Below are 21,186 nucleotides of genomic sequence, written 5' to 3'. Positions count from 1 at the left end.
AATATGTGATTTGACAACGGTAAGTCGAGTTCCCCGTGCACTTTGGCAGAGAAGATGCAGGGCGGTTTTGGTCGATTCTACCAAGCACACCTGTCCCTTTCTGTCCCTCTGTCTCCGCATGCTGCCCCGCGACTACCGAAGCCTGGTGGCTGCCGAGGTCTCACCAGCGCTGCTTTGTCCGGAGTGCCGGACATGTTGATCGGACTAGCCCAGCAACTAAGGAGTGACCTCACTCGGGGTTTCTGGGCTGCCCTATATCATGCCGTCTTGCTTGCCACTTGCTTGTGCTTGTACCCCTTTCCGACCATTTTTGGACATCCCCTTTCACCACACACCTGTTCACGTCAGAACACCCACTTACACCATGACACCGCAGACAACGCAATTTAGCGAGACAATCTCACCGTTACACACGGAGGACAAATCATCTGCACTTAGCCTGTCCTTCAACATAGGCCCTGCCAGACCGCCATCCCCTTCATCTTCCATCTCCTCCGTTCTCACAGAAGACACCATGGCCAGCTCCGCGACCGCTGACACAGCGGCCTCGTCCCAACAGGGGGTCGAGAATGCTTACTTTTCTTCAAATCCTCCTCCCAAAGCCCTGACGTCTCACGTGGAACAGGCGCGGTCCTTTATTGACCACCACGCCTCGCTCAAGCGGCGGGTGGTTCTCGTCACCTCGGGCGGCACCACCGTTCCGCTCGAGAAGCAGACGGTGCGCTTCATCGACAACTTCAGCGCCGGCACGCGCGGCGCCACGTCGGCCGAGTACTTCCTCGAGGCCGGGTACGCCGTCATCTTCCTGCATCGCCAGTTCTCTCTGCTGCCCTACAGTCGGCATTACAGCCACTCCACCGACTGCTTCCTGGACTTCCTGCACGAGGCGGACGACGGCAGCGTCGTGGCCAACCCGACGCATCAGGAGAAGATGCTGAGTGTCCTGCGCAAGTACAATGACGCCAAGCGCGAGCGCAAGCTGCTCATGATCCCGTTCACTACTATTACCGACTACTTGTATGAGCTGCGGGCCGTGGCCCAGCTCATGCGCCCCCTGGGCCCGAATGGCTTACTCTACCTGGCGGCCGCAGTCTCGGACTTCTTTGTGCCCTCTGATCGCATGTCGGAGCACAAGATTCAGAGCACGAATGCGACAGCAGGCTTCAAAAAGGAGCAAGGGTCCACTACGGTTGCCGACAAACCACGTCGCAGTACGGACGAGCCGGAGGAGACGTTCGACAACTTTGATTCCTCTCCTGCCGTCCCGCGCAGCAAACGATTGATCATTGACTTGGATCCTGTCCCCAAGTTCCTCAAGATGCTCGTCGACGGCTGGGCACCGGAGGGCATGATCGTCTCATTCAAGCTGGAGACGGACCCCGAGATCCTGGTTCACAAAGCCAAGTACTCTCTCGACCGGTATCAACACCACCTCGTCATTGGTAATCTGTTGACGACGCGCAAGTGGGAAGTCGTTTTTGTTGCGCCCAACCAGCCAGACCAATGGATCCGAGTTCCCGGCCACCGGAGGAGGAAGACGTTTGGCAGCAAGGACAAGGAGGATCAAAACTGGGAGGCCCAGGACAAGCCCCTGGACCCAACCATGCTGCCAGATGGCGATCCGGAGATGGAGATCGAGGGGCTGATTATCCCGGCTGTTCAGAACCTGCACCAGAAGCACATTGATTCGGTCAAAGCGAAGACCAAATAGAGCTGTGAGATGCATTGGGTTTTACAACCCACAATTCAACATTACTTATTGTTAGATTATGGCGAATGCAATGGCTTCAGTTGCTTTCAATGTTACTATCCACTGGAGTGCTGATCTTGGCATATGCTACACCTAGGCATTGCCTGGATCTGTAGCGGGTTGAGATGTCAGTCCGCCGCGTGTGTGATGCAGCAAGGCCTTACCGGAAATGCCCTCACTTTTTCAGGCATGGTACAGTGGTTTGATACTGCAGATTCTCCTCCGGCAACTTTTGACTGCTACGCTCTTTCATTATGTTACTTTAGGTAGGTTCGGCGTTGACGTCAAACGAGTATACCAATGCCACACAGCCTAGCTCTCTTAGGCAGCAGTCCGAATTCCCAATACTCCGTCCTGTTAGAAGCCTGGGCAGGTAGCCACTGGGGCTCTTGGGGGACATGTCATGACAGAGGACGGTGGACAACGGGATGCGGGGTTGGCCGCGGCGGCTGCTGCCCGGCGGACATATCCTTGGCAGTCTATTGGGCAATTCGGGTTTCCCCCAATACCACCTACCTATTCATCTCCTCATGACCCCAGGCAATCAATACGGTAGCCTATACATCTCCTGGTGATAAGAAAGCATTGCATAATCATATGCGTCATGTTATCCCCCCGCCCCTACACCAGGCAGGTAAGATGATATATCTGCTGGATGGGCTCGGGTGTAACCCCGAGAGGTGGGATAGCGGCACAAAGCTGCAGGAATACTCGACCTACTCAGGCGTATGGAATAGCGATCTGCCGCTTCATCTCCAATCTTACATGCAGCAGGTAGTCGCCCAAGAAACTTGCTCATCTAGAGCCTTAAATACGCGAGTTTTCCTCCTACCATGCTCTGCTATGCTGTACAGATAAGACTCATGACTGGGTAGTATATCCCCTTGACTCATGTAAGCCAGTGTGCGCTCTCCAATTGCGATATTTCTTTTCGCTCCACATCATAGAAAGACATGCATTGCAATATCTGGTCTGCAAGCTCCCTTGCGCTGTTGCTCGTTACAGCCGGCGGGGCGGTCGACGCATGTCAGCGCGTACGGCATGAGCACTCGACCCCGCTCGTGAAGAGGCAGAGCGCGCCCCTGACGCCCCTGACGCCGGACGAGGATGTCCTCGTGCGCTCGGTGTCGAGCACGACCCTCTCGGAATGGTCTTATTATTACACCCACGGCCAGCACCTGGCGGGCAAGAACCAGAGCATGGCCCAGTGGACGGCGGACCGGTGGGCCGAGAGCGGTCTCGACTCGGGTTTGGTGTCGTACAACGTGTACCTCAACTACCCCGTGAGCAAGTCGCTGCGCCTGCGGCACGCAAACGGCAGCGTCATCTTCGAGCCCGCCCTCGAGGAGGCCGTGTTGGACCAGGACGAGACGTCTGGCTACCCTGATAGAATTTCCACGTTCCATGGGTACTCGGCCACGGGCAACGCCAGCGCCGAGTACGTCTACGTCGGCCGGGGGCAACGCGTGGACTTCCAGCGGCTGCTGGACTTGGGTGTCCCGCTCGAGGGCAAGATCGCGCTGGCCCGGTACGGCGGGCCGTTCCGCGGCCTGAAAGTCAAGAACGCCCAGGAGCACGGCATGGTCGCGGCGGTGCTGTTCACGGACCCGGCCGACGACGGCGACATGACCGAGGCCCACGGCCACGCGACGTACCCCGACGGTCCCGCGCGCAACCCGAGTGCGGTCCAGCGCGGCAGCGTCCAGTTTTTGTCTACGTACCCGGGCGACCCGACGACGCCCGGATACCCTCGAAGGAGGGCGTGCCCCGGACCGATAACTCCGTGGTGACACCCCGGATCCCGTCCATCCCCATCTCGTACGCGGATGCTATCCCGCTGCTGGCCGCGCTCGACGGCCATGGTGCCACAGGCGCAGAGGTAAACCGGACGGGCTGGGTGGGCGCACTCAACGTGACGTACAGCACGGGTCCCGCTCCTGGTACCGTGTTGGACCTGAGCAATGTGATGGAGGACAAGATCACCGACATTTGGAACGCCGTGGGGATCATCAACGGGACCACCTATGCCGATGAGACGATCATCATCGGCAACCATCGCGACGCGTGGATCGTCGGCGGCGCCGCGGACCCCAACAGCGGCACTGCCGTCATCGTAGAGCCAGCCAAGGCCCTGGGCCAATTAGTTGCCGAAACGGGGTGGAAGCCGAAGCGCAACATCGTCCTGTGTTCGTGGGATGGCGAAGAGTACGGCATGGTGGGCTCGACCGAGTGGGTCGAGGAGTACCTGCCCTGGCTCAACGCGACGGCCGTGTCGTATCTGAATATCGACGTCGGCACCTCGGGCCCGCACCCGGGCCTGTCCGCGACGCCGGAGCTGCACGATGTCGCGGTCGAGACTATGAAGAAGGTGGTGTGGAGGGAGACCAACCGCACCATGTTCGACGTCTGGAATGAGGACAATCAGGGGTACATCGAACCGCTCGGCAGCGGTAGCGACTACACTGCTTTCGTGCACAGCGGCATCGGTTCTGTAAGTTTTCGATTTAGACAGATGATCGTGGACATACTAGTTTAACCGACTTGGTATGGCGATGTGGTTATCAGACTGAACGAACTAACATATAATTGGCGCCAGGTCGATATCGGCTCTTGGAACGGTGACTCGGATCCCGTGTACCATTATCACAGCAACTTCGACTCGTACCACTGGATGACGACTTACGGCGACCCGGGCTTTGTAAACCATAAATCTATGGCTCAGGTAAGTTGTTACAGCCCTATAGGGTATCAGGACTGTCCGGTCAAAGAAACACACTAAATACTAACCGTAACTACAAGTACCTCACCTTGCTGGCCTATAAGATGGCCGACGCCGACCTGATCCCCTTCAACGTCTCGACCTACAGCACCGAAATGAACAACTACTTCGCCGACCTCGAAAAGACCGTCAACTCGACCTCTTCAGTCCTCGACCTATCGCCCCTCCGCGCCGCCATCGACGACTTCACCACGCAAGCCTCGGCACTAGGCGCGCTGCAGCAGCAACTCCTTCTCTCCGGCCCATCTTCGCCATCAGACACCACCGCCGCGAGTCTCACGCCGAAGGAGGTGAACCAGAAGTCGCGCGACTTCCAGCGCGGCTTCGTGTCGCAGGGCGGCCTGCCCGGCCGCGAGTTCTACAAGCACGTCGTCTTCGCGCCCGGCGTCGATACGGGCTACGCGCCGACGACGTTCCCGGGCATCACGGAGGCGCTGGTCGAGTCTCGCAACGTGACCCTGGCCGCGGAGTGGGTGGGGAAGACCGCGGCGGCGATCAAAGTGGCGGCGGATATCGTCAAGCCTTGAAGAAGGAAAAGAAAACAGAAGAAAAGGGATTGAGGGGGTGGTACTTTATACGTGCATTCCATGAAACCTACCTACTTACCCAGGTAACCTCCTTAACCAACCACTTACAGATTGAGACTGAGAAGGGAACAGCTTTGTGGGAAATCTACATATATAACGAGATTGATAAGATTTGAAGATATTGGAGTATTAAAGACACTTTTATAACTAGTCTATACGTCTATCTATAGTTCTAATTCTTCGCAAACGCTATTGTTCCTAAATTCCAGACAGGGCTCTCTTTATTTCTCAATCCTCTCTTCATCCGCCGCCAACGCCCTCACCCTCGCCCTCTCCCGCTCCGCCAGCTCCGCGGCCAACTGCGCCTTCTCGTCCGCCGTCATATCCGCCGAGGCCTGTCCGATCTTGAGGGTGGAGAACAGGATCAGCGAAAGGGCCGCGAGCCCGACGGCGAGCCAAAACGCAATCTTGTACTGCTCGCGCGGCGTGAGCTCGTCCTCCCCGTCGCCTTCGCGCGCCTCCTTGGTCTGCGAGACGGCGAGCTCCGCGACGCCGAGCCAGAAGGCGATGCCGAGGTAGAGCAGGCTGTTGATGAGGGCGCCGGCGGTGGCCTGGAGGCGCGCGGGCATCGAGGTCGTGATGAAGACGTTGGTGACGTTGTAGGTGATGTCGACGCCGATGGTGCCGCAAAGCATGGCGGGGAAGACGTAGGCCCAGTAGAGGAAGCTGGTGGACGGCGCGCCGTCGACCCGGTCCGGGATCAGGGCGAAGAGGAGCACGGACAGCAGGAAGCCCAGGCCCGAGATGATCATGAGGATGCGGCCGGGGATCAGGTGCAGGACCAGCCCACCCATGAGGGCGAGGAAGATGCCTCCGAGCGCCATGGGCGTGAACCAGGCGGCTGTCTGCAGCGGGGTTGTATGCAAAACTGTCGAGAGGCTGTGCGTAGAGTGAAGATGGTAAGCTTGCGTTCATGTGTGATGGAGGAGAAGCAATAACTTACTAGTAGCTGACATAGAACAGATAAAGTCCGAAGACGCCATAGCAACAGAATAAGGAAACGACGAGCCGCTTCATGCCCTTGGGCCGGAAGACCTCGGCGGGGAATAGGGGTTGTGCTGCCACCCAACCCTCGACGTAGACGGCAGCGGCAAGGAACACCACACCAATGATCAACGTGATGTACACGTACGGGGTGCGCCAACCCTGGGGTGCGCTACCGCCATCAGTGAAGGCGAAAATGACGAGCACCAGGCCGGGAACGATGGTGCCCAGCCCCCACCAATCCATAGCAAGCGCAGCGTCGCCATCCTGGCCCAGGTCTTTTGGGATGGTCAGAAATCCGATGACGGCGTTAGCGAAGGCCAGGATCGCGCCGACCCAGAAGTACCAGCGCCAGTCGGCCAGCTGGGCGGTGAGGGCGCCGATGGCGATGCCGATGTAGAATCCCAGCACGGCGAAGGCGCCGTACAGGGCGAAGATGAAGTTCTTGCGGGGGCCGGGCCGGTAGGACTGGCCCAGGAGCGAGATGCCCGCGGGCAGGAAGGCGGCGGTGCTCAGGCCCTGCATGGCGCGGCAGACGATGAGCATGTTGGTGTTCTGGCTGAAGCCGCAGACGAGGGACCAGACCACGAGCCATGACACGCCGGCCAGGAAGACTATCCGGCCCCCGTAGCGGTCGCTGAGGCGGGCGCATGGCAGCAGCAGCGCTGCCGTCGTCAGACTCGGCACCTCGGCCGGCCAGGTGCGCGACGGCTCTGGGATGTTGAGGCTGTCACCCACGGTGGGCAAGACGATGTTGAAGCCGCTGACGAAGAACTCGCCCATCATCATAGACATGATGATGGCGGTGACGAAGCCGAATTCGACGATGGCAGAGGATAGGATCTCTGGCCTCTGGCGGCCCAGCCGTTCGATCTCGGCCTTGTTGTACTCATCTTGTGAACGATCGCTGGAATAGGCGTTCTCGTCTGGGGTGAGCACACCCGCGTTCTCAGGGGTGTTTGGCCTTGTCATAGTGTGGTGCCGGATGTGATGATTTACCAGAACACAATGCGATCTCAAAAGGCTAGATTATTGCAATAGAATCGACATAGTATACTCTATTTATGATCTTATAAGCAGCTAGTTGCGGACTCCTATTCGCTCGCCTGTGACTCAGCTGCAGAGGTGCAAGAATAGCTTTGTAAAGAAGCCTATGCATGAGTTGAAGTTCGACTGCCATTTTGAGAAGAGTTTCTCTCGAATATGACAAACCAGATTCTTCATATTGTGGATGTCAGGTCGGAAAGGCGTTGCCCATATGTATCGTCGTCATGGGCCGAAGAAAGTTAGTAAAGCCGATGGTGTACCCGGGCCCCAGAATATGCACGATTTGAGTCTTGGCTACCGAAAGGGGCTTGGTGCTGCGGGTATCCTCTAGCAAGGAGTGTATCCATTACACAACAAAATCCCCTTCCACGCTTCCGGATCGCAAGCACACACCAATTGTCGGTCTGCCTTTGAGTGCTTATTCCAGCTGCACTGCACGTGGCTACGACAAGAATTGCCATGTTGCCGTTCGAAGAGAGCAGATATTCGTGGCCTGCACATGTCGATGTCTACCAGGAACCAATGTTAGCGGGGTCAGCTTGTGGCTGACCTTGTAGGCCACTTGAGTCTTGACAGACACCATGCTAGTAACTCTCTGACTAATCTTGGCACGTCACATTTCGCCGCCCACTTCGGCTGTTGGGAAGCCTCAAAGTTGTTCACTCAGGTACTCGTTTTGGTCTCATTCTGACACGGCAGATTTCCGTGAGATAGTGATATTGCGCCGTTGATGGCCGCTCTACCGCCATGCCATAACTGTCGAAGGAACCGCAAGCGGTGTGATCGTTCAGTACCCTCTTGCAACAAATGCTCCTCCACTGGCCAAGACTGCCTGGGGTACGGTAAATTGCTCCGATGGACCGGCGGCGCGGCTTCTCGCGGTCGTTTGGCTGGCAGCAAACCGTATGCGCTATCTGGCGAGGCCAAACAAAACACGATAGTTCCGTTCCAACCACAGAGAAACAGTAAACCCCAGAGCGACAATATCATTACTTTTGGAATCGCTCCTACGCTTAGGGACCCCTTTTCCAAGATCTGGATGATCCAACAAGGAAGTATCTGTGCTACTGTAAGTAACGTTCCCATCAATGCAATAAGTGCGACCAAATAGTAACAAGCAATGCAATATACTTAGTCGGAGCCCGCTTTTGTCAAGATCTCGTCGTTCACGATTCCTACCAGCTTGCGTGGAATCCCTTTAGAGAGTTGATTCCCATCTCGAGCTCCTACTCTTTCCTGCGTCATATTATAGTGGCCGCATCAGCTTTGCATTATTACAATGCTGGCTGCCACTCTTCTCCAACAAAAGCACAGCCCCTAGTAGCTAAGGGCGCCCTCGTGGACGCTTTAAGGGCTCGCCAAAAGGCCATAAAAGGTCTCCAGGAAGTGCTCGAAAGACACAGGTTGGCCCCCAATGACGAAAGCCTTGCACATGAAAGAGATGCTGTACTGGCGACAGTACTGTTCTTCGTCAACTTTGCTCTGATTGACTCGGGGAAAGGGGAGTGGCGAGCGCACATGAGAGCGGCGGGCAGTCTGATTGCAGCCCATGTCACTGATTCAGTAACCCAACCGCCCCTCGCGACGAGTATTCCGCATCTCCTGGGGGCTGAAAGCTCAACGACGTCAGACGATCAAAACAGCTTCAGTTTGGTGGCCCTCAATGCTGCTCTCAAACCAGGACGAGTACATGGAATTCCGGGTTCGGCCAGTATCCGCGACTATATTGCGTCAGACTCAGTGGCGTATTATATATGGGGTTGTACCCTTGATTCGCTCATCACTCCGTTTCCTGGGAGAGACACTGGTTCGGCCCAGCTCGAGATAGATCCGGTCAGTATATTGCCGATTCTCCAGCGTACGGAAGCCAATAGCTACCATAGCTGCCCTACCGATCTTCTTGTGAACATCTTAAGCACCGCAAGACTGGCCCGGAGCATTGGTATAGAAAATGGTGGGAACCCGACCTCCTCACAGTTGAAGGAGGGATTACTGCTCTTGAAGGATGCGCAAGCTTTCGATATCGAAGCCTGGGCAGTCCGGATGTGTGCCGCTAGCGTGGAGTTGGGATTTGTCAACGAAGACGAAATCGACTATCGTACACACGCAGCAGCGACATACCGTGCCGCGGCTTGTCTGTATGTGCTTTTAGCCACCCCCGGGTTGCATAGCCACATCCAGGAGGCCAGTTCCGATCCAGACTTGGTGGATGATCTGCCCTTCTTGCCAACCACGGAGGACCTCGTCTCTACAATCTTCTGTCAACTTTCGTTCATCCAAGTGGACAGTCCCTTGTACAAGTTTACCACATGGCCTGTGTTCATGACAGGCGTAGAGACGACATCATCAGAACGCAGAGCCTGGGTATTGTCGCGACTGCAGGGCATGTGGGATTTGTGTCCGTGGGGAATGATCAAGTCGGCCATGGAGACGTTGACCAACATCTGGCAGTTGAGGATTTGGACCTGATCAAGCCTGAGAACGTCGCTTGCGAAAATGCTGTGGGGATGGTCCTCGGGGCTCGAACAGCTGGCGCCAGCAATTGAGTGCGATGGGGTTCGATTGCCTAATTGTATGAAGATCAAAATGATGGCAAGCCAGCAACGTCACATACCAGCTGAGAAGATCGCCTTGAGAGAAGCCAGCATAGGTCGGCCAAGGCGACTACGGTGAGTGACTCGGTGGGCGAAGAGGGCGAAGAGGGAAAGAAATGGTAAGCCACGCTGGGGCTGATGAGCGGGAAGATGCAGGAGGCGCCAGGTACTTCCTTTGTTTGCCTGAGGTATTTGCCTCGTCTTATGCAACAAGGTTCGCCATCCGTTTGTTACGTTCAGCCTTCCAGGCAGAAACCAGCCAAATATGGAGAGCTGACTGGCTCCATTTCTTGGGCGGGACGCTGCTGCTGCTGTTATATGACAAGATAATGAGATCTTTTTCAACAACCAATAGCTCAGTGGGTGAAACGCAAGAAAGCAGTCCCAGGTACAGTCCTCGTAGAGAAATGGTTAACTCGTCGGCCTCCTATCCCAATAGTTGATAGCCGAAGATTGTCGGTTCGAGTCCGACCGGGGATGCAATTTTTTACTCTTTCTTTTTGCTTTTTCCCTTTTGACTGTTTCCGATATTCGGCAGGAAACAACTTGAAGGCTGCCCCCGTACCTACGGATTTCGATGTCACCATTATTTTGCCAACTCGCGAGAATACCATCAGCAATAAGAACAACTTCCACAGATGTATGTTGAAATTCATTTGTATTCTTCATTGATAGGGTGTCCCTTCCCTATCCAGCCGACAAAATCAAGGACGCCATCATTTCCAGCCCCATCCATGCCACCGAGTCACCTCCTCAAGTACGAATGCCTCGGTCGTTGTATTGGTAGTATCGGCCATTCGTCATCCGACGAGGTCTTTGGCTCGATGGAACGCCCCTTTCGAGATCCCGTAATGGAAATTCGCGCTTCTGGGGGATCATCATCGGTCTGTAAAGCGGTACAGCACGTTCTTGAGGCAATGTGGGCATGGCGTTCTGGGTGTTGGGGGCCGCCGCATGCTGCGAGCCTTGTCGTGGCACTGTTCGCTTCCTTTCGACCTCTTGTCGCTGCCAACACTTGGACACGAACGTGCGATACATGTGCTTCCGGAAAGGTGCCGTCGTGCCGAAGACGATAAAAATGAGAAAGCTGGGCGCGGGTCCCGGCAGGAATAACACGGCCGTTTCTTTCGCACGTTCGACGCTGATGTCGGGACTGCTCCTCAACGCATCCTTGTTGCTGTTCTGCATACCAGTGAATTGAAACAGCATGTTGGACAGCTCGAAAATACTGTTATATCCAGTCAGCGCGTCTGCCTTTAGGTGATTTCCCCTTGCCTTAGAGAGCCACCAGACTTACCTAAGTATGACGAAGGCGATAGAGAAGCGTGTCATCAGCCATCGATCGTAGGTGCTCCGCGACGCGCCTCGTCTTTTCTGGCCTTGGCTTTGCGACATGGAAGCCGAGAACCCAAAGGAACCAGACGCCGCCCCATACTGGACGTCCCACCCCAGCAGTTGACGCCGGCTCTGGATATATCTCAGCAGGATCGCCAGCATGAAACCGCACCCTCCTGCAAGACTGATCATCACTGCAAAAGAGGAGTCCGGTTAACCAGGATCCTCTGGCTTGCAAACAAGATGAGTAGTCACTTACAGACAACATTGGCCAGGAACATGAAGGCCACGACGGACTTCTGTACTGACTTTACCTGCAAGAGGCATATAGTGATGATGGGCAGAACTATTGAAGTACCCTTGCCCGCCGCATTGATCCTATTCAAGGTCACTTTTATCTGTGGTTTCTCCGTCCAGCCGTGGATAGACTGCAGTAAAGCAAAGGCCCTGCGAACAGGTCAGCTCAGCCAAGAACGACGCCATCGTTAACAGTATTGGACGTACCAGAAGAGGACCAGCATCGCCGACGCCGAGAAGGCATACTGCCCTGCACATATCGTTAGCAAAAAGGCATATGCTGAGGGAGAGAACAGGAACGTACGGAAATACCAGAGCCCTAGGTCTATTCCTACGGCCCCGTTGGAAATGATCTGCTCGGGACTCTTCGGGTGGGCTACTGCCTCTTCCCACTGCGCTGTGGCGACGTCCTCCCAGGAAACAAAGGTGTGTAGCTGAGTTACCACGGCTGTCGCAGTACTCGCCAGCAGAAGGTACCCGATCAAAGCAACATCTAACCAGATATAAAGACTGTCAGCGCAAACGAAACGACGAAATACTCCCCAGCCACTCCTCATCTATGGGTGATAACGTACGGCTTGTTCTCTCCCCGGTGAGTCCACGTCAACCAAACAAATAAGAGGCTGCACATCAACCCTGCGAAGGAGTATACCAACACGCCGGCAGCTATTCCACGAACTTCGTGAGGAAGTTGTAATGCCATCGCAGCTTTACATGAGTAAATGCTACACAACACCCGCAGAGTCCCTTTTTTGGGTGGAAACGTGAGACTAAATATAACTGGGAAAACACGCCATCAAGTCCCGATGAGCCTTCACCTTAGACCTATTTGTCTCATCTCTGCCCCATGTGTGTCACACTGTTCTGTTATCAGTGTACCGAAAAGATCCAAGGGTACGTCCGTCTCAATACTGCACTCCCCGAGTATGTGCCTACTTACTTACTTCCGCTGGCAAGGCACAGACAGTAGTTGACCTGTAGTAAACGACTATTTGGTGACGCTCGGCGCAGGCATGCATGTCATCATTGCTCCAGACCCTGCAGGGCTCTGATACACAGACCCCACACACTACCTGCATGCAGGGGCATCACAGTCACGAACCCGTACGGCCAGCAATAGCTTGAGCCTTGATAAACGTGCACAGGCAGCGCTCTCATTCTTGGGTACGGTGCTCTGCATGCCGAGACCCCAGAATCTGACCTCAACCGGCTGGATATCGCGATTTGAATGCATCCTGGCCTCATGGCACCTCCCCCAAGGGGCAAAAGTCGCCGCAGCTGGTTATAGTCGTGCAGGACAATACTAACCCAATTGGAGGGTTGCATTATCGGTGTGCATCACATGGGCAAGGTTGCAAGCAATTTACTCTCTGGGCTTGGGACTGGACCTCCCGTGGTTACCAGAATCGAACTCGCAGCGATGAAGGAGGGGGGTTGGCTGGGTTGGGAGCAAGGAAGAGCCTTCACCCGGATTCTCAAACCACGTAACTGACATTGTGTCGCTCTCACTGAGTGTTACTTGTCGTATATCTTTGGCCACAAGAGGAGTTTCAACAGAAAGAAATGTAAGTTAACGAACCAACGTTATTGCTTTTCTCAATCATCCCGCTCCACTCAATGCAGCAACGTTGGGCTAAACGACTCGGCGAGAGCTAACACACATATATAAAAGCAACTGTTCATCGCGCCTTCATTGCCGCAGAACTCCTGTATGCTTCTTTTTGCGCAAATACGACACTTTTCCACTCACGAGATTCTGGCATCCCCGTTCCCTCATCCTGAATAGTTGCCCTGGGCGATCGAGCGATCCGTAGGGTAGGACCGACCGGCTGGAGTAGATAGCACCGCCGAAAGGGATACTGTGCCAAATTTCCACGTACAAATGCAGCCGTCTTCTACTACCGGCGTGCGGCGTGCAGCGCACGCAGATTCCTGTCCATATCCCAATCCGGACCACAGCTCCGCGCTCTTTTTCCTTTCGTTCTTGCATGTCGTTCCGACCTACTCGTAACAGCTCTATGCTCCGCTGACGGACCCACTCTCCCGCATAGGATTGCATATACATCACCAAGTAAGGGATGCACCATGAGTGTGGGAGTGCTTTTCCATGTATCAAAAGTTGTAATCCCAGACTCGTGAACACCACCACCCGAATGGCTGGAATTGCCTGTGCTTAAACTCTCAATTAACATTGCAATGCTGTCAAACAATATCGGAGAGAGCTTAATGAACATGGGGAGATCGTTTGACGTGGGCCCATCCTTGCCTAAGTACTTGGAAGCTGCAAGTAAAGTAGGGACAAGCAATCAGGAACGCGAAGGATCGGCCGTGCGTTCGGTTGTCAGCCCGAGCTGGCTGGCGGATGTTTGCTCGGACTGTTTCACCTTACGACGACGACCAGCAATGGACAGCGAGCAATCTAGGATATTTTCTTTCCCTGTCATACACACCCCTTTTCTGTCTCCGAATGATTAGGGGTGGTGAGAGAATCAAGCAGATAGGTTGAACGAACTGGGGGAAAAGGAGAGGGGAAAGAAAGAAAGACAGACCTCAGCGGTTGTGGCCGTTTCCTGATTTCCTACCCCTCTCCCTTTCCCCTCCCCCCACACCACCCACCAATCATCACCAACTTGGCGTCCCGATCTGGAAATATCTCCCTGGAGCGGCTTGCGGGGGAAGGCTACGCTGACCGGAGCAGGCCCTTTTACTCATGCTTCCCACGAAGAATGCACAATGAGAAGTTGCTAACACTGATTGGATTGTCACCGGTTTCGCACACCAACCAATATATTGCATAGCGAAGTCTTGGTCTTCTCGGTCGGGAGTTTATCAGACTGGTATTGTAGCTGCCTGCGTGCAGCAAGCAGCAAGAGGGAACCGACCTTCACTAAATTGACCACTAGCTCGTGCTACAGTCCCGTAACCAAGTCCTCCTCTCCTTTTCTCATGTTCTCCCTTCTTCCCTCGCCGCTCTTCTTCTTCTTCTTCTTCTTCTAGGGCGGGCCGGCGTTGTTGTCATCGTAGTCGCCGATGTCCGGGTGGTTGTACGTTTGGCTGCCGGGCGGCAGGGAATTGTCGCCGTAGTACCCCTTCTTGCGGCAGGCCAGGCCGTTCGCCACGTGCACGCCCGGGCAGTTGGCGCGAGTGATGGCGTCCTTGACGACGTCGTGACAGTTGTTGCTGTCCCAGTTGACGAAGCTGAAGGCCAGGGTGAAGCCGTGCAGCTGCATGATGCGCCGCGACCATCCGTCGACGACGTAGTTGAAGGCTGGGTTTGCGGGAAAGTTGGTCAGCGAGAGAAAGATGAAAAGTAAGTAAGAACAGGGAAAGAGACGACTTACTCGCGTTGTTGGACACTTCAATATCCGGACTGGCCCACCAGCCAACCTTGCAGACGTCGGTTTGGGCATTTTTCCAGATTGCTTTGGCCCACGAGTATGGCTCTTGTCCCGTTCCGGACCCCGAACTGTGTACGGTGTGAGAACGAAGCGGTCAGTCGGATTCCTCCATTATTCAAGTACGTATGTATTGAAGGACAGGCAAGGGGAAAATGGGTAGGGAGAAGAGTCGGAACTTACATCGTGTACTTGACATTATTGCCCACCTCTTCGGAGAGGCACTCCATGAAGGTGTACGGTGACCACTTGGCGGCGTATATGCAGTCTGGGCTAAAGGAAGGCTCCGTATAAACCTCGTCGATCACTAAAAGTAGGGAGACGTCAGGTTTCGGTAAGCCAAGAAACAGGCATCTGGGTCGGCTGCACTGTGTGCTGAAGCTAGATGGGATGTTGCAACAGAGAAAGGAAGAATTAAAAAAACCTCATGAAGATGAATACTGACTGGTGTTATTGGGGTGATGAGGAACACCAGTGGCTGAGCTCAGCGGACCATGGTGACCCGTAGCCGTGGCGATTGCAACGCTGGTTGAGTTGCTAAAGGTCAACGGATATGGAGGTACACCCCCGTACGGTTTCTGAGTGGCGGCATTTTGAAAAAGAGCCAGTAGAACGATGACGAGCAAAAGGAGTGCCATGCTTCAGGAAATTCCTAAAATGCCTATCTACTTGGTAGGAGGAATCTGAAAGCCGTGTTGCCGAAATGGTGGAAAGGCCGAGATGAATCTCCAGGAGGGACTGTGCAAGAGAATAGGGTGTGAGAGGAGAAAGATGGAGAGGGGAAGCAATAGCAGAGACAAAGAGCACGGTGCTTTAATAGAACGAACGGAGTGTGAATACAAGTGATTTGAGAGAAAACATCCCAAAATCGGAATCATTGAGTCTTTATGATATACAATCCCGTTGAGTGAATACAAGAGCCTTCCCTAGAAAGGTTTTCAATGTCTGCTTGGGTACACGAGATGCGTTTTTATTGAATGGATACAGCCCCTGAGTCCTTCCAACTGACTGATCTGGCTATGAGGGATAACTTGCAGCGGTGGTTGTGATCGACTAAAATAAGGAGTAGACAGCTCCAAAATGATAAACACACCACGAGCCTACCAGCCCCTTTTCCTCAAGATAGACAACCATAATGGAGGATATAGACGAGTTGGGGGCAGGAAACAGTGCTTAAACCCGAGTCAACCTCCCGCCAAGACGAGCTCAGAATAGTCCCCCGTAGTCAAGGCGACAATAATTATCACAATAATCATGATGTTTCTAGAAACTAAATAGCAGACTCTACTACTCGATGGCCGCCACAAATATCCGAAGATGGAGAAAATTAGGGTTCAGCAATACCAGCTGGATTTACTTTACTTCTTCGCCGACTCTTTGCCGACTTTTTGTCGACTCTTCGCTGACTCTTCGGCGACCTTAAATTGTTTTAAGAGCACTGTTGGTGAACCTTTATAAGAATTTAGCCCATTTCACATTTTCATTATCCATTGATCTATCAAACAGCCAGACAGTTCCATACTTCTACTCAGTATGTCTGTCCCCTTAACGCTTAGCGCAAGGATCATCTCCATACGTGACCGTCCAGATCCGAGGGTTATCCGCCAACAGCAGCACATCAACAGCGAGCCCCGCCTTGCCGTAAAAGCCCTCGTGGAACAGTAGCTCCACCACATTGCGGCCGGTCGTCACGTAGTGGTGGCGCACGTCAACCACGTTCTCCTTGATCTCGACGAGGCTCCTGCCGGTCAGGAACAGGAGCCGGCTGCGCAGGAGCAGGAGCAGCGAGGCGTCGTTCACGAGGTCCGGATGGCCCTCGACCAGCACGCACCGCGACTCGTTCCGCAGGCGCTCTTCCTTGCCCGCCAGGCGCCACGGGTGGTAGCTCGCATGGACCCTGCAGCCGTCCACGAAGAAGCCTCCCAGATGCGCATCCTCGAGGAAGAAGCGGGCGGCGGCGACCTCGAAGAAGGACAAGGTGGCCGAGGCGGTGGGGTTGTTCTGAGCCGTGTGGGGTTGCGGCAGGTGGATTTTCAGGGACCAGATGCGGCCGTAACCGTGGATGGCGTTCAGGAGCTTCTTGGGGGTGCAGTGCGCGGGCAGGCCTGTCAGGAGCAGGTTGAGACTCTGGGTGTCGGGTATGGCGGCGATGTTGGCATCGGGGAAGAAGGCGCGAAAGGAGGTCCTGTTCATCTTGGGCGGCTTGCTGGCGCGGATCATGCCGGTGACATCATTCACATGTCTCTGTTCCTCCATCTTGGCTCTTTGAGGGCGGGTATTGACTTGGTACTCTGGCTTTATGGACAGGCTGATCTGGAGGCTGACGCCGGTGTCAAGCCCAAGTGGTCTAAAATCTTTGGCAGTAGGGTCAAGAGCCTTGGTCTGTAACCACTCCTAGTGGTCAGTATAAGGCAAGATAGTATATAGCTCGAAAGGCAGATAATAGACAGGGAGCGGGATGTGTGTGTGTGTGTGTATGTGTGAAGGGGAAAAAAGACGAGGGAGAATGGACGAGGAAGAACGGACAAGGAAGAACGGACGAGGGGCTAGGGTAAATAAGACTACAGTAACTAACAGACGAGGTAGTGACTGGACGAGGCACGAGAGGGGACGAGAGTATTGAATATTGGAGACAAGCGACTTACTGAGGACATCATCGATATGCTCCTTGACCTCGTGAAACGACATCCAACGTCTTGTGTCGTATGAGCAGTTTTCTAGAGCAATGGGTGGTCCGGAGAAGGTGTCTCGGTGACTATGGTTCTCGGTTAGTCCGCAGTTCTCAGGGCAACTAGGCAGTGTGTTGTTGTGCAGGAGAAGTGAGGAAGTGATAACCGACCTCTTGTTTACACAGTAACCTATCACCACCCTATAAAGAGTGTGCAATGTTTGTGTATGGGTCTCGTCCGAGATTTGGTGAATTCACGGCGTGCCAGTGAAGGGACGAAAAAACAAAAACGAGAGCACACGCACCGTGAAGGATGTTGTGAAGCTGATGATGGACTGGGAAACAATCTCTCCGTTTAAATAAACAGCCAGCTGAAAGTGAATGCAGATCTAACTGTGAACCCACGAACAATTATTGAACATAACAACCATCACCGAGCAAGACGACAGAGATTAAACCCATAGCTTCACTAAACGACATCATAGCCCATCACAAACGCATGAACGACAGGCAGGAAGTGAATGCAACAACCCAACTAACAGTGAGCGCAGCAACAATGGAGATATCATGCGGCTCTTTGTAAACCCCTCGCCCCTCGCCCCTCGTCAGAAGCACCAAGCTCCGTTCCTGGATGCAGAGGTTGACTTTGAACGCCCCTCACTGGCTTTGTTGAAGTTCACGATCAGGCCTGTGCCATCAGAAGAGAGTGCTTTCTATTCGATATATAGGGTATAATGGAGCCTCAACAACCTTCGGAAGGGTATAGCACGTACTACTTATCCATTCATCTATCGAATGGTGTATATGGATTCCCAGGTAGCTGGACGTACACTATTGCACATAAAGAAAAGGGGCTGACACGGCAGGAAACTGGGACATGAGTTGCGTTAATCAGCACGCCAGTGTCCGAAACGAGCACTATTATGACTTCATCAGTTTGACCTGATCGTGTATGCTTGTTTACCAGAAAGTAGGTGCTAATGGTATGGCATTATGACTGAACAGCACTGCAAAAGCATGCTACAAACAAGGCATCATCGTGTATGGTAACGTGATATAAAAAGGGGATGGGGCACTTGTTTGCCCATTGCTATCCAAATATATATCAGTAGCTCAGTGTCGTTTCAGTTTCTAATGCCGTATAACATGTTGTACAATGAATGCACCATGACATATCTATACATAGACACGGGAACAGAAGACCCGGTCCCAGACTCCAAAAAGCTCTCACTGCTGCTTCTTCGCCGCAACAGCCTTCTTCACTTGCTCCTCAGGCGGGGAGTTCAGACCCAAGAAAACCATGGCTGCGGCGATGGCAATTCCCGCAGCACCCATGCTATACGCGGCACCTCTTCCAGCCCACCAGTACACGCTAGTGAAGAGGATGGGGCCGAGGCCTCGGCCAAGCTGGCCCCAGCTTCGGAGGATGCCGAGCTTTCCGCCCTGCTCGCTCGCCTTGGCCTCCAGACTGCCCAAAGCATTGAGGCCGCTGACGACGGTGGCCGAAGTGACCGCCAGACATGTAGCCGCGATATAGAGATGGCCCTGGGATCTGCACGTACAAAGTACGCTAAAAGCCAGCAGACAGGCGGACACGCCAACCCGGACTGACAGCAGCGGAGGGAGGTGTCGCGTAACACCGCCCTGCAAAATTGATGCAATCAGTCCCACGTAGCCAAGGAGGCGTCCATTTTGAAGGGACGAGTACTGGAACAAGTCGTAGGTCATGAAGGGCAAAGAGAATTCCATGCCAGAGAAGAATAGCAGGAAGACAAAGTGGATGTAATTTAGCAGCATGAGCGAGTTGGTGCCCCTTTGCGATGCCTTTGCCGGCTTATCGGATGCCGTTTTCTTGGTGTCCTTGTTGGCCTTGCTGGGTAGTGTCTCGGGCAGGGCTACGTAGAGGTAAAGCGTCTCCGCAAGGATAAGGAAGAGCGAGACACCGGCGGCGGTCGCGAAGGGGTTCGCCGCCACGGTCGAGATGGAGCTCAGGAACGCGCCGAGGGCTGGGCCGAAAGTGAAGGCGATGGAGAAGCACGCGCCAATCAAGGCCATGGTCGAGCCTCGGCTGTTCTCATCGGAGATGTCGGACGCGATGGCCGTCGCGATCTGCACATTGCCCTCGGACAGGCCACCCACGACGCGCGAGGCGAGGAAGGTGCGGAAGTCCAAAGCGACCACCCAGAGCAGCACCGAGACGATGTTGCCACCCATGCTGGCCAGCAGCGCAGTGCGCCTGCCATATTTGTCGGACAGGCGACCGATGATGGGGGAGGCGAAGGCCTGGAGCAGGGAGAAGAGACTGCCGAGCGCGCCTCCAAGCAGAACGATGTCGTATCTCGAGTCAATGGGTTTGGCAAAGGAAGCCTTGTAGGCGTTGAGGTAGCCGAGGATGCTGGCCAGGATCGTGGAACCCGACTCGGCGGTGGCTTCGTTGTTGCGATAGAACTCGAGGAGCTTCGGGAAGAGGGGCAGAATGAAGGTGAAAGAAATCTGTATACACAGCCAACAGTCAGACAAGTGTTCTCATTGGTTGGCATGCGGTTGTTCCTGCACATCATCGGATAGGGGTCATACCAGGTCGAGCAACAAGGACACGAAGATGACCTTGAGCACCTTCTTGCGGGTGCTCGCGTCGACAGCCATGGTTGGCGATTTAAGCTTTGAATGTGATAGGTATACAAAAACTCTTTCGGCCCAAAGCAAAAGAGAGGGAAAAGAAGAAGGTAATGCAGATGTCTCAGGTGGAAGTGACAGCTGCCATAGAGGGATCCTTCAAAGTAGAAACGTACAACAAAACAAAACTGGGCGTCAAAGGTGGCCTCGTCGCCAATGACATCTATCAAAATGATGGGACTTGGAGGTTACATAAGACAGGTACAAGTCGCAAGTTTAGGTCATCGGAAATGTTCTAAATCCAGCAATGGTGGGGCAGCACAGGCTACCAGCTACCAGCTTAGCTGCACTTGTTGCTTGTCTTGTCAACTTTTAGAACCTTTAGCTGGCCGTAGCGTCTACTAAGTAAGTACCTATTCCTCCGTCTCAGTCAGGCCACCCGGCGCCACCATCAATCGAGCACAACAGCAGCAAATCACCACCGCTCGTTCCATCATGGCGGTTTGCCGCGGAAGACTGCCAATGCATCCTCGGCCGAAGCGGACATGATGCATTGACTGAGCTGTCAACCTTGAGTCTATCTTCGCGCCGACGTTTCTATCTTTAATATCAACTATCGGCAATGTACGGGCTGCGACCCTGCGTGCATACGCCTGACTACCCTCGCCAGGTAGATCTCTACAGTACAGCACTAGTATCGCATGCAGGCAGAGCCAAAGCTATCCAGGCAGGGCAATACACCTGAAGATCACTCACATCTTCTCCAGGTCTTCGGAAGACCAAGATGCCGGAATCAATAGTCGGGGCCTTGCCGTCGGGTCATGTCCAAGTCCGCCCTTAGAAGTTAGACTCGTCTACTTCATCGTCATGATGACAAATACTAACCTCGTTCATCTGCCCTGGCACTAAAGCAAGCGCTTGCCTCTGATAGCCTTTCGAACCAACGCTACTCGTCCGGTTCCTGGAGCGGACAGATCTTAGGTGAGCTACTCGGATCGGTCCATCCCTTACTGGAAAAGAACGGATCCTTCCCCTCCATCATGGCGAGCGGAGGAAGGTATACTTCGGAGTATGATATAGATTACACCGGTCAGCAGTCAGCGGTACTACGGACCACAGACGTCTCCGCACCGA

General features: G+C 54.2%; 8 protein-coding genes across 8 annotated transcripts; 3 read left to right on the top strand and 5 right to left on the bottom strand.

Moving 5' to 3' along the window:
• Positions 1-364: 364 nt before the first annotated feature.
• PG997_011228 (DFP-domain-containing protein) lies at positions 365-1,711 on the top strand (the record flags this gene model as incomplete). The annotated part of the gene is made up of 1 exon (XM_066815543.1): positions 365-1,711. The coding sequence occupies one exon, from the start codon at positions 365-367 to the stop codon at positions 1,709-1,711; it is 1,347 nt and encodes a 448-aa protein (XP_066664833.1).
• Positions 1,712-2,703: 992 nt separating this feature from the next.
• On the top strand, positions 2,704-5,056 carry PG997_011227 (N-acetylated-alpha-linked acidic dipeptidase-like protein 2; the record flags this gene model as incomplete). Its single annotated transcript, XM_066815542.1, has 4 exons — positions 2,704-3,450; positions 3,507-4,241; positions 4,347-4,472; positions 4,550-5,056. 4 exons carry the CDS (start codon positions 2,704-2,706, stop codon positions 5,054-5,056), a joined length of 2,115 nt encoding a protein of 704 aa, XP_066664832.1.
• Positions 5,057-5,337: 281 nt separating this feature from the next.
• Positions 5,338-7,072, bottom strand: PG997_011226 (uncharacterized protein; the record flags this gene model as incomplete). The annotated part of the gene is made up of 2 exons (XM_066815541.1): positions 5,338-5,995; positions 6,060-7,072. 2 exons carry the CDS (start codon positions 7,070-7,072, stop codon positions 5,338-5,340), a joined length of 1,671 nt encoding a protein of 556 aa, XP_066664831.1.
• Positions 7,073-7,877: 805 nt separating this feature from the next.
• PG997_011225 (acriflavine sensitivity control protein acr-2) lies at positions 7,878-9,616 on the top strand (the record flags this gene model as incomplete). The annotated part of the gene is made up of 2 exons (XM_066815540.1): positions 7,878-8,216; positions 8,330-9,616. 2 exons carry the CDS (start codon positions 7,878-7,880, stop codon positions 9,614-9,616), a joined length of 1,626 nt encoding a protein of 541 aa, XP_066664830.1.
• An 878-nt stretch (positions 9,617-10,494) lies between these two features.
• Positions 10,495-12,076, bottom strand: PG997_011224 (glycoside hydrolase; the record flags this gene model as incomplete). Its single annotated transcript, XM_066815539.1, has 5 exons — positions 10,495-10,969; positions 11,039-11,270; positions 11,336-11,523; positions 11,581-11,883; positions 11,949-12,076. The coding sequence occupies 5 exons, from the start codon at positions 12,074-12,076 to the stop codon at positions 10,495-10,497; spliced, it is 1,326 nt and encodes a 441-aa protein (XP_066664829.1).
• A 2,290-nt stretch (positions 12,077-14,366) lies between these two features.
• On the bottom strand, positions 14,367-14,998 carry PG997_011223 (uncharacterized protein; the record flags this gene model as incomplete). Its single annotated transcript, XM_066815538.1, has 3 exons — positions 14,367-14,641; positions 14,715-14,839; positions 14,952-14,998. 3 exons carry the CDS (start codon positions 14,996-14,998, stop codon positions 14,367-14,369), a joined length of 447 nt encoding a protein of 148 aa, XP_066664828.1.
• Positions 14,999-16,313: 1,315 nt separating this feature from the next.
• On the bottom strand, positions 16,314-17,024 carry PG997_011222 (uncharacterized protein; the record flags this gene model as incomplete). Its single annotated transcript, XM_066815537.1, has 1 exon — positions 16,314-17,024. The coding sequence occupies one exon, from the start codon at positions 17,022-17,024 to the stop codon at positions 16,314-16,316; it is 711 nt and encodes a 236-aa protein (XP_066664827.1).
• A 1,639-nt stretch (positions 17,025-18,663) lies between these two features.
• PG997_011221 (Major facilitator superfamily domain-containing protein 10) lies at positions 18,664-20,082 on the bottom strand (the record flags this gene model as incomplete). The annotated part of the gene is made up of 2 exons (XM_066815536.1): positions 18,664-19,929; positions 20,014-20,082. The coding sequence occupies 2 exons, from the start codon at positions 20,080-20,082 to the stop codon at positions 18,664-18,666; spliced, it is 1,335 nt and encodes a 444-aa protein (XP_066664826.1).
• Positions 20,083-21,186: the final 1,104 nt, after the last annotated feature.

The sequence above is a fragment of the Apiospora hydei genome (assembly GCF_038363865.1).
Source record: "Apiospora hydei strain CBS 114990 chromosome Unknown utg000008l_segment0_segment0, whole genome shotgun sequence".
In the NCBI taxonomy this organism is placed as follows: domain Eukaryota; kingdom Fungi; phylum Ascomycota; class Sordariomycetes; order Amphisphaeriales; family Apiosporaceae; genus Apiospora; species Apiospora hydei.
The sequence above is the reverse complement of the archived record's forward strand: the minus strand, read 5'-3'. Positions and strand labels throughout refer to the sequence as shown.